The sequence below is a fragment of the Hesperophylax consimilis genome, chromosome 10, assembly GCF_061612785.1.
Source record: "Hesperophylax consimilis isolate HC1 chromosome 10, BYU_Hcon_1.0, whole genome shotgun sequence".
NCBI classification, from domain to species: Eukaryota; Metazoa; Arthropoda; class Insecta; order Trichoptera; family Limnephilidae; genus Hesperophylax; species Hesperophylax consimilis.
The window spans coordinates 15537388-15550237 of record NC_142845.1 but is presented as its reverse complement, the minus strand read 5'-3'; the positions used below and the strand labels follow the sequence as shown (position 1 = coordinate 15550237).

General features: G+C 31.7%; 2 protein-coding genes across 3 annotated transcripts in view; both read right to left on the bottom strand.

The window, feature by feature from the left end:
* The window catches only part of LOC149420356 (GATOR1 complex protein NPRL2-like), a 44086-nt gene extending 40095 nt beyond the window's left edge, over positions 1-3991 (bottom strand). The window contains exon 1 of the mRNA XM_089636640.1: positions 3264-3991. Coding sequence (XP_089492766.1) covers positions 3264-3463 — 200 coding nt within the window. The 5' untranslated portion in view covers positions 3464-3991. The remainder of the gene's footprint in view (positions 1-3263) is intronic.
* Positions 3992-9813: 5822 nt separating this feature from the next.
* Positions 9814-12850, bottom strand: part of Frl (formin-like protein) — a 40528-nt gene continuing 37491 nt past the window's right edge. Inside the window, exon 16 of one of the 2 annotated variants that reach the window (XM_089636638.1) lies at positions 9814-12827. In XM_089636638.1, the coding sequence (XP_089492764.1) occupies positions 12615-12827 (213 nt within the window). In that variant the 3' untranslated portion in view covers positions 9814-12614. The remainder of the gene's footprint in view (positions 12828-12850) is intronic. The other variant, XM_089636639.1, reaches the window with a different exon arrangement.

The window sequence follows — 12850 nt, the reverse complement described above, 5'->3', positions numbered from 1 at the left end:
CACGATCAAGTGAATCAGATATTTGAGTCGGGCCATGTCAAGATTCAGAATAATAGAAGAGTATGTATGAATGTCAATGAGGGAAGGAATGTGTGCCAAGATCGAGTTGTTTGGCGGTCCATCCTCTCAGCCTACCCCTGCGGAAGCTGCGTGATGGTTAGTTAGTTCATTATCTACAGCAGAGGTTCCCAAAGTGGTCTATATGGACCCCCAGAGGTCGATATCGGCTTGCTGGGGGTTTATGTCAGCGAGAAAAAAATTTGGGGGTCCACGAGATGTGAAATGGGGGTATTTACCTCAACTCAATATTTAGGAGTAAATGACACAATACACTTAACACAAATAACACAGTTTACGTAATATTAATAATAGACTGAGAAATTACTTATTTGATATTTGTATGTTTATACATTAGGGTGTATCGATTTTTAACTTTTTTTTTGTTTTCAAATTCCAAGTTGAGAAAAAGTTGCTACTAGGTACCACAACTTACCACAAAAAGTTTTGGATTTTTAAAAAAATGTTTAGGTCTCCCGCACAAGGCCTAAAGTTTTAATTTTTTTCAAAAAATATAAAAAAAAATTTAATTTTAAAAAAATAAAATTGTATCTTTTGTGTTCTGAACTCATTTTATGCCTTCTGTAAGAAAATTAAAATTAATTCCGGTGGTTTAAACTTAAAAAAAAAAACATGGTTCATATAATATGTACACAAAATTACAAAATTTCATCAAAATTAACAAACCTTAGGGATTGTGCGGGAGACCTAAAATCCATTTTTTATAAAAAAAAATCGTTTCTTACTTATTTTTATGCCCTAATATTACTGTTTTTTAACTTGGAATAAACACAAAAGTTAAAATTTTATTTTTTTAAATTTAACAAAAAATTGGATATTTTTTGAAAAAAATTAAAACCTTAGGCCTTGTGCGGGAGACCTAAACATTTTTTTAAAAATCCAAAACTTTTTGTGGTAAGTTGTGGTACCTAGCAGCAACTTTTTCTCAACTTGGAATTTGAAAACAAAAAAAAAGTTAAAAATCGATACACCCTATTATACATATATCGTTAAGTTGTTTATTGAGGTATATAAATAGAGTCAACGTTCCTTTTCTCGTCAGAATTAATATATTGAACCAAAACATTGCACATTGGAAGCCGCGAATTTTCCTAGTTCCCCAACATGTTTTTGAAAAATGTCCAGGGTAATAATGACGTTCAACATTTAGATGTACTTCACAGACTTCAAAACTAAGTTTGAAGACATTTTGACTATGGAAATGGTATGTTGAAGAATCGGATATCATATGACAAGAAGAACTGATCGGAATAAGCGCTAACAAAGAACTTAAGGGGCAGTTCTGTAGGGCCAGCTACAGAAAGAAATTCCCGTTGCTTATCCTGCTCCATTTTCATTTGGTGTAATACCTCACAAGGGCGCCCCTGTCTGCACAAACAGAGGAACTATATCGCCACCCGGTTGTAGGGCAGGCAAGGGAAGGGAATCTTTTTTCGAAAAAAATAAATGATTATCACATGGGGCATTAATAGTTTAAGAAAAATTCAATATTCGGCAGGCAGGGGGTCTACGAAAAAAAATTATTTGGCAAGTGGTCTACGGGGAAAAAATGTTTGGGAACCTCCGATCTACAGTGTTAGAATATTATTCCACATTTTTAATTATCTGGCAGTAGTAATTATTTTTGACCACAAATATTTAATAATAATATTTCTATAATATATTATGTATATTAGAAATACTATGCGTAGTGCATCTTTTTTTCTTTTCTTTTTTCAATTCGCTTTCATGTTCTTTTATTGCATTTCTATTTTTTTCTTGTTCTAATTTTTACAAAAAACAAAAGAACTCAAATTTTATTGCCAGGTAAAAGAATTCTAATTCAAATAGGCTCCGAATGAGGTAGGTACCTAACTTGTAGCAGTTACTGAAGTTGAATAGGAATTAGGAATGATTGCGCAATGAATGCAAATGGGTAAGTGAGCTTGTTAAGCGCCAGGATATTGTTAGACATTGGACAACACTATTTCTATTTGGCTAGCTATGTTTCGGCACCCCATTTGCTATTTAGATTGTAGATAGGAAATCGCAATAGTGATAAATATTACTATAATGAGAAGGTGAGAAAAAATTACATTGACTTTAAAAAGTAGGTAATTATTTTACAAACAACTATTATATCATTGTGGGAATCTTTGTTGGAAGTTAAAACTTACATTCAAATTAAACTTTGGAAATATTTTTAAATGCTTGGGAATAGATTTTAGGTACCTACTTACCTATATGGTTTACTATTTTTTTGTTCAATATAAATATTTATGATGTTCCGGATTGCATAGGAATGTTAAAATGTTGGAGTAAATATATGTTCAACCTAGTTGCATTTGTCTATTTTGACAAGTAGGTAAATCTGGTTCCATGATAACTCAACACAGTGACAATTCAACACACTTTTAAAAAGTGATATAAAGTCATTAGAAACGATGAAAAAAAATAAAATTTAAACTTAACCTAACCTAACCTACTTAACCCAGTTAATAAAGTTTTTGTTTCATCACTTTCCATGACTTTATATAACTTTTTAAAGATGTGATGAATTATCATTTTGATGATTTATCCGGTCACCGGTAAATCTACATAACTTTAAAAATGTTAACATTGTAGTTTCATTTTTTTTTTGATAATTAAACATGTCAAAATGGCGATACAGCTGTCACAACGCAGAACAATTTTAATCATTGAGTAGGTAGGTACGAAGGTATTATGATTTTAAGTCATCAGTCATTATTAATTTATTTTCCGGAAAAATAATATGTACTTTTTTCAATTAAAATATTACGAAAAGATGTATTAACATCGAAATAAAATAAACATTATCTTTAAAAATATATGTTTAGACGGGAGAACGGGGAAGAGAATTTTTCTTCTCCGACCTATTAGGTTCCAATAAGATTCCACTCGCGAGTTCATCTGTGTATTGACATTTAAAATTTCGACATAAAAGTAGTTATGAAGTAGGAAGGCAGATCCGCAATGTAAACAGGTTGCATTAATTCATTATTGCACCTTATTATTGCACCCGATCTGCTCAGGAAAACGAGACACAATACTTTTAAAGGGGGCTTAACGAATATAAATTAGAAATTTATGCTAAGCGCTTTCCAACTGAAACAAAAAAGCCTTGCTGAAAAATAATAAAGATTCGATATAGTTGGCGCAACATGAAATAAATATAGAATACTCACACTGTCAAAGTACATCTCTGAAGTTGAACTTTCGGGATGATGTAGTGTGAAACTGTATCGAAAGTGTCTTTAGAAATGTATCCCTCAGGAACTTGGCAAGTAATCCTGGGACCCGCGGTCGGGTGAAACTCGCACAAGAATATACACCTGATAGGGCCCTCCTGCCCGCATCCTTCGTGAAATTCACAATTTACATCCATCTTGGTGGGCGTGCCGACTTATTTTTCATCTCAAACTTAACACGCTCGGGCGCTATTTTAGAACACGAACCACCACGCGAGAGTTGCTGCCGCGCATAACACAGAACCACTCCGTCCAACTTGAGAACGCTCACAATTAGTTCGGTGTTTACGTTCAACGAGACATAAACAATCCATGAAACACGGGGAAGAGGGGGACCTTGAACTGTCAGCTACTTTATTTGTACAAGGCTACACGTGGACTGGGCGTGTTTACCACTGTCAACACATTAGAGCAAAAATCCTTTTGAACAAACTATTTTAAAACGATCAGAAAACGGCAGCTTATATTTTGAAAAATGCTATTATTTCACTTTTGGTAGCAGTTTGTTGACACCTTTGTCCCAGTTTGGTTGGCGCGGGGCGCTTTCCCTCCTTGTGCTGTCACTTTGTATATCTTTCTCTTTCTTACACCGGCAATATTTTAATGATAGAAAGGGCCAGATGTATAATTTATTGGTTGTCCAAAAATAATTTCTAGTGTTGATAGCAGTAATGCCATACCCAAAAATGAAAACTGTGTTTCAGGGGTAAAAAAAATCATTTGTTCTAAAAGAAACATCTTTTGAAGGATGAAAAATCATGTAACTCTTTTATGTAAACTTTTATTTAGAATTTGAACAAGGAAACAACTGTACCCAAAACAATTACCTAAAATGCTTTATTAAAAACGTAAAAATAATAAATCATATTGCAAAAAAAACACCATCCAAATATTTTTTATCATTACCTAAAATTTTAATTTGTTTCAATTAATTAATAATTCTGTTTTCAATTAAATAATAATATCACTAAATTGAAACAAAACTTTGTCCAGAGACATTGTGAACATGTTCCATACTGAAGTTCAAGAACTACATTCCTGAATTTGAGATTACCCCCACATAACCCATGCTAAAAAGTCGTATCTTACTCAAACTTACTTATTTTTGGTGACCGGTAAAAACCATGGAGGCTTAAATGACACAAAAAACAACACTGTGATTGACACCCTCGTTTTAGTGATGTTATGTCTAGGGAAATTTAGATCTAGGGAAAAAAATTTTTTTAGGGAAAAACACAAAATTCTGAAATGAGGTAAAATTCTGGTGAAATTAAAAATATTCTAGAATTTTTTTTACCGAAATTCTCTAGATATTCTATAAGAATTCTATACTGAGTACTCTCAAACACCTCATACAAACATTACAAACTCATTCTGAAATCTAGGAAATATAAAAAATTGGGCATAGCATCACTGCACTCGCACAATGGGTTTTTGTATAAAAATGTTGACTTATTGTATATATTTTTTTAAATTGTGATTTTAAAATAATTTAGTTGAAATGAAGTCCATATCAAATCTTAAAGGGGTACTTGCGATTTATCGCACACCACCATTTTTTTGGAGTCAGGTTGAAAAATGAAATTGTTTTCTTAATTTGCTAATAGATGTCTATAACCTAATCTAAAAATTAGGTTAGGTTAGTTTGGCGAATTTTCAAACAAATTCCTGTTACATCATTGAGGTATATAGATAGTGCCAACATTGGCGTTCGAAGTGTGAGCCACTTACATCAGTTCATTGTCCGCTGTGAGATACCACAGGCTTTAGTCGGTTACAAGCGCTCGCTAGACACAGGTCTCCGGCGATAACTTCAAAATGCCGACACGCACGCTGAGATATTGTACAAGTCGTACTGGAAAAGATAGGGAACGCAATGGTATAACCTTTCGTCGGTAAATAGGGTTTTACCGTAATCATTAGACGTGTAAATTGGCCTTTTAATGTTAAAAAAACTCAAGGAGCGCTTAAAGCTGGCACGCCGATAACCCAAATGTTCCGGGAAGTAGCACGGCGGGCGGACACCGGCGACTGCGTTCATTCACGGATGGAAGGTTTCGGGCGACATCGATAGCCGCCACACCCCTCTTCCTACTTCCCACACTGGAACAACATTTCACACTGATTTTGCAAGGAATATAGACTCTATCTATAGAGGTATATACCGCAATGGTTACTATAGTGATTTATTTTTGGAGTATTAATATTTTTTTTGGCGTAGTCGTGCATCAAAGTTATTTTTTTTAATACAAAAAAAAAATACAAGGCTGTGAAAATCTCAAATCATATCCAAATTATAAGGGGAATAAAAATATTATTGTATTTAATAAAAATTTATTGGTATTTGTTGAAACAAATAATATATTACAGTGTACAAACAAATAATAATTATTGCTTTTAAAGATACTGTAGACATGGGCATTTATAAATAGAATACAAACATTATTCATAAGAAAACATATCTTTTATAATGTTGATCTTTGTTAGTGAACAAATAAATTACATGCACATCCAGTTCAAACAATACAATGTTCATATTAATTATTCCTAACGAATAGAATCAGGAATGTAGTTGATAACATTGTAATATTATTTAGTTAATGATTATGAAGTTTGGTTGGCACTTGGCACTAGTCCACATTTCCACAGACCGGCTAGATGTAAAGTATCATATTTTGTTATTCCGCCTGTTATCATTATTATATACAAATTTAACTTTCCGACTTCTCCGAATTGAATGCCAAACATTCTGAATTCTTAGGTGTAGGCATCTTCAAAATTCTGACAGGATTCTACCGTCTCGAGTAAAGAGTTATTCTACCAAAATTGTGATGATAACAATAATGTTATCTGCTAGAACAGGAATGAAATGTAATTAATACATGCATAATATATATATATATATATATATATATATATATATATAGCAATGGTTTATTAGATTTTGCCAATGACGTGACAGCATTGTCTGAAGATAGAATTTGGCAAGTAAGAAACATTCTTATGTTTCCAGTAAAATCTTAATTCAATCGTTCATGTATGACAAAGATAGAAATTCAAAGAATATGTGCGTATGAAGGAAACAAACGAATGCGAGCGGCTTTTTCGTATTTGCGTCGAATACTACATTCTACATCACGGGTGTGACACTAACACAGAATTCTGTATGAGATGACCTACTGCTATTAGTTTGTCCTTATACTGTGTTTATAAGGACAAACCTATACCTTATCTTAGTGTGTCGCTACATTCACTATCTCACTTTCTCTAATGGCGCTTAAAATCTTCGAGAAACAATGTATAATAAAAAAAATTGAGTGTATTTACGAATGAAATCTTATTTCTTGACTTTTACTAGTATTTGCTGACTAATGAAAATATTTTCTCATCACACATGAGGGCATTTTGGCACTTTAAGGCGATGCACTACGTAGTAATGCAAATTCATGTGTTTTTGGTTTGAAAATTTGGTCGCCTATAAATGTTTCAGATGCTTTAAATAAATACCGCGAGTATAATACATCTCGGCCTTTAAAATAATCGAGTATTTTTTACATATGTCTTTTTATAAGCCCAGAAAAAAATAATTTATAAGGCCTATGAAATCTGCTTTAAAGTTCAAAATTTCCTACTTTCGAACCCATTTTCGGTTATGGTTTTATTGTATAATGTGGCAAATTAAGTTATTTATAAAATGATCGGAAAACATTTAAACAAAAATAAAATAAAAGGCACTTTTTGGCCATGTCTTTTTCTTGCCTAAATCAAAACAGCTGGATGGTGCTAAGCGGGAATTTAAGGCTTATCGCCATCTACGTAAGGAGTGTTATTGATGGCGGCTCGATTCAAAATATTACACGACTTAGTGCATCGCCTTAAGGCAATTTACTTTAGGGATAGCACATGACCTTATACAACGCATGGCAGTTTAGTACTAAAACTACGAAAATCGAAAATACTCCAATTGACTTGCTTCTGGCTTGCCACTTTGAGATTTCTGCAGCACGAATATATAAATTATAACGTCATTGGATTTTGCATAAATGGACAATTATTTATATGTTTTTACTAAAGTGTGCTTGAATTTATTTTCATTCCCTGCTTTTCAATGCGAATCAGGGTCGTGATAACAATTTAAAAAAATTATGGGCCAGTACATCAGTTGCTCTTTATGCTCACTAAGAAGGATATTTACGTCCATTAAGTTGCTATATGCTAGAAACCCTGACTAAAAATTACTGATATACCGGGCTTAAGTTATTTCAAAAAAATTTAAACATACATTTTAAAAACTCTATACAAATATTACTTTCAGCAAGAGTAATTAATTATCAATAATTAATTCATTGAACAGATTTGGTATACTTTTTGTGCAATTTAAAAATATTTTTAACCTTTTATAAAGACATTGTTACAAACAAAAAGAATAATAGAACAAAAGAGAATGAAAATAGATTTATTTAATTAGTCAGAATTGGAATGATTGATTAAAAATTCATAGTATATCTTAAAATATTCTAAACATGTAGGTATCTAGAATGTATTAAATATTATGCGTTATGAAAATTATAAAGCAATAAATTTATTATAAAATATTTATATATGTATAGGTATTACCATCCCTATTTAGTTTTACATAATACTTAGCAAGGCAGACGGCTTAAGAAAAAGGCACTCTGACAGACAATAATTCAAACATTATCATTTATATTATGTAACATTGTAATTCGTGTGATATAGACAATAATAATTAATTGTATCACGGGATAAAAATGATGCAAATGTTTGATTCATGAATAAATTAATATTTTTGATAGACTATCGCTGCACTTCTGCGGGGAACTTCTTACACAGGCACATGTTGCTGACATTTTGTAAACTCGACAGTGACGCCAGTCGCCTGGGACTGGCCGGGCGAAACCATCCTTACTCACGTCGTCGAGACTTTAAACATGGCGTCACCTGTGTCAGAAATTGTGACATTTTGTCATTTTGTGACATTTTGAACAATACAATGTTCACATAAATGTGCAAATGCCAGAAAAACACTGAATAAGTTGATCAGCAAAAAGGGTTAATTTGAAAAAATGTCCATCACTAGGTTTAACAGGACAGGCAATCGTTTCTATTTTGTACTAGGACAGTTATGGGCACTTAATAAGTCAAGGTTTTTCCAATTGAAACAAATGTGCATTCTATTGAATTGTGGTGTCATTTTGCTGTTCCCGTTTTTATTGCTTCTGATAATTAGGAATAAGTTTAGAGCATCTGACAACAAACATTGATTGAACTAATTATTATGTACCTCTACATAGATAACGCAATCTGTCTGTTGAGTCAACACATTCATATTATACATACATATAGTCGGTGTAAGTCCAATGATGTGGAAGAACCATTTGTAAAAATGTTCAGGAGGAACAAAAATTATCTAGGGATACACACACTCTTGTTTGCTTATGTACTGGGGATGGTTCATTCGCAGTATTGACTTACAAGTACAAACAGTCTATTGGTCAATTTCAAATTTTGAAAGCACCAATCAGTGCAGCTTGTGCTGTTCAACTGAGAGCGCCAAAAATATGTATTTTGAAATTATTGGCTCGTACGCTGGATTGAATTCACATAGGCGATATATGTATTGGTGGCACGGTGACTGCTGGGCTTTTATCCCTGCCTTCAATCGTTACGTGCATACATTTTGAAAATGTACAACTGAAAAAAACTCGATGAATCATTTCGAAAGCCTCTCTTTACGAATGCATTATTTTATTTGATATTATTGATTAATGTAAACAGTAACTTGCTTGCAAAGGTATCACCAAATTGAAATTGAGCGAAAGCGAACTCTCCTGTAAAATTTTAAATTCCCAGCTATGATATTGTCAATATCATATAATTTATTTCAAATTAGGTAGTATTTGAATTTGCATTGGTTGTGAAAAGATATACAGGTTTGCCGGTGGGCCAGGAATTTGTCGCCACACCACTATGAATTATATTGTGCTTTGACATTATATAAATGATTATATTGTTGATTATTAGATTACACATAAAAGTCAATATGCCAACATATTTTGGAACCAGTTCCAAATGGCAATAAAAGGATCAGATTCCTGTTCATTAATTGTTGATTTCATGGAACGACGAAGAAGGGTTGTGGGAAGAGGTACATCTACTAAAATCTCCTAAAAAAAAAAGGTACACCTACCAGAAATAACCCTTTCCAACTGCAAAAGATAAAATAATAAAATGGCTTAAATATGCATTTATGATTTTTAAAAATTCTCAACCATACAAATGCATATAATGCGATTTATATAAATAATGAATTGATCACAATTTAAGATCAATAATTTATGAATATAACAAATTTTATAAGCTCAAGCAATGTGTAGTTTTCCTTATATTTTAAACAATTTAATGAGTAACTTAAAACGATAACAATGGGCTGAGTTCCCACTGCATAATCAATTTGCAATAAAAATGACAATTAAAAAAAATGTATATTTGTGTAAACTGGTAATATAATAATGGCGGTACATAAATATAATGAGGAATAGTGATTTCTATACAAACATTAATGACTTAAATACAAATATATGAATAAAAACTTAAAATCATACTTTGTACATGTACAGTGAAACCCACATATAAGGTTTTTCTAAGTACCAACGTTTGTTTTACGCTCATTCGAACATGTCTCAACATGTGTACCATCTCAATGCTTTTTTGGTTCGATATTGAACGAAAAAGATTTATGGGCAGTAACTCTTGCTCGATGTTTGACAGAAATTTACGAATTGACTCAGCGTCTTGTGTCGAGTTGCTCGAATGTGTAGACGCAACGACGAGCATAGTTCCAAGTTAACATGTTAGATCTAGTCAAGCCGTCGAGCATGAATGTGTGTGTATCTTTATAAGAGAGTTTCACTGTAATTTTTTTGCATAGTCAGCAACTTTTTCACAATTATTTTTTGAAATTACATTTTATAAGGTCTGCTTTTGGATCTGCAAAAAAATCTCATTAGATACAAAATAAGATTTGATGTATTGCTCATCACTTATCATAATATTGTATGTATTATTCATTCGGTTATGGCGTGATTATGATAAATAGAATGTTTGAGAAATATTCATAGAAAAAATATTTGGTTAATATTTACAAAGACGATTATTTGAGTGTGTAATTGCATGATTCAGACGCCATGGAGTACGTTTATTACGAGATTATATACAGCCTTATTAATATACATATAAAACTCTTTCATAAATGGGTAATACAATATGCTTAAGGTTACTAGTATAATAATGTGTGTGTAAAATTATCTTATAGACTAACTACGTACTATTATTCAAAAAGGAATTATTAATTGCATTTATATTAAATAATATATTTGATATTAAAAATGATAATGACATGTAAAACAGCATAACATAATCCATTATTCAGCCTCCTTATCACCAAAATATATAAACATGTACTCAAAAATTATACCATTCATATTAAATATTTTGGCATAGTGAATTTTTACACGCTAGTGTCCACAACTGTGGTGAATTAATCCAACGAGTACTTTGACAACTGAAGAAATAAAGGGTTTAATTTGTATCAATCTACAATTTTATAATTCCATTTCATATGGTACAACTCTTGAGATACTCAAATAAATTTAAGTTAAGCATTGTGCGTTGCATTGGTAAATTATTCTTATATATATATACATGTTCGCAATAATCCTTGAAATTGTCATGTTGGCAAAAAAAATATAATCTGATCTCTTGTGCTTTTAATCTTTCTCAAGTAAAATTAAGAACCAAACTATAAATGTATGTAAAAATTAACAATGGGAATATTATTTCCGCTAAGTCTAAAGATTTTGTCAAAATGTAGATTTATGTATAAAAAATATACAGTGCAAAATAATGTAGCATTACTTTGATAAAAATTAGTTGTAAAATTCAAGTACAAAATGTTCCTCTTAATTTAGTTTCGTAAGCCACTCTTGCGTAATACAATCTGTACGCATACCCTGATTATGCAATCTTTATTCTAAACCACCTAGATAAGACACTTTCTTTAATTCACATACTACAGTGAAACATACTCATAACATAACAAGTTTTTTTCGGTCTCTTGGAAAACCTTGTAAGAGAGTTTCACTATATATCCCATCACTATATTTTGCTTACAACTGGGCTTACATTACGCATTATGGCAATGCAACAAATTCCAGCTGGGAGCAAAACATTAGTGGCCAACTATTTCCAATCCAAAAAAACTTGTTCATTTTCTGTGCTCTTGTTACAAAAAAATTGTATTGTATCTCTATTAGGAAAAAAAAATATGTCTCGTGTAAATTTCAAGACAATAACAATAGAAAACTCGTACAACGCTTTAAATTATTTTATTTCATTAGATTTTAGCACTGCCTTTCCTAAAATTTCGCATATTTAAAATGGCAACTTAATTATTCCTTAACATACATAAAAAAATCTATGCATGGCCAAAGCGTTGCTTTCATTTTGTCAAGAATATATTATAAAATTTAATTTATTATGTATTTGTCAATATATTTCATTTATGATTAAAATATTCACACATTAGCACATTTATTTTGATACCTAAAATAATAATTTACTATAATTTCTTTAATATACAAACAATGTCATGTATCAGTAGTACTTAGTCAATAAACATTTTGAGATTTCTAGAGCAAATTAAAATCAGTCAATAGAGATTGGGTTTATCATTTCAACAGTATTATGAATATATTGCAATTCCCTAATTTACAGTTCAGTATACTTGATAAAAGATTGACATTATGTCAAATTCAATTTAACAACAAATAATGCTTATGCAATTTGCGCATTTCATGGACAATACTAAGTTCACAGAAAGCGCGCTTGTGGGGATTGTTTACAAAAAAGGTGCAATGCAATTAAAACTATAGTAAGGTTTTAATAAAATATTATTAATTTGTGCGATTTGTATTCAACAACAAAAACATACACATTATGTATGTGTTTTCTGTTTTTCAAACAAATTGTTGATCTTCGTTTTGGCTTCATTAAATTATTTTAAGGTCATAAACAATGGCTGTAGTAATAAAAACTCATTAATGACAATATGTTGAAGCATTTGAGATATTTATTGTCAAAATCATATGCGATAATAAATAGAAAATTTTGAAATTTAAAAAAAATGGAATTATGAGATTTAAAAACTACAGTCATTTTACATAATACTTCCGTTAATCTTCAATAAATATTCACATTTACAACAATTCAAATATCAAGTTCGTCTAGTCCTTTGGACAGCCGGTGAGAGTTGATTCTTCTCCGGTGTGATCTTCTCACGGCATCAGCTCTGCGGTACGGCTCACTCCTCAAGCCGAGGAGTATATCCTCCAGAGCTCCGTTGTACACCTCGTCCTGCTGCAGGAGCTTCTTCTCTCCGACCGTCTGTGACTTGGTCTTTAATTCGTTGATTACAGCCTCCTGAGAAAATGACCACAGACATG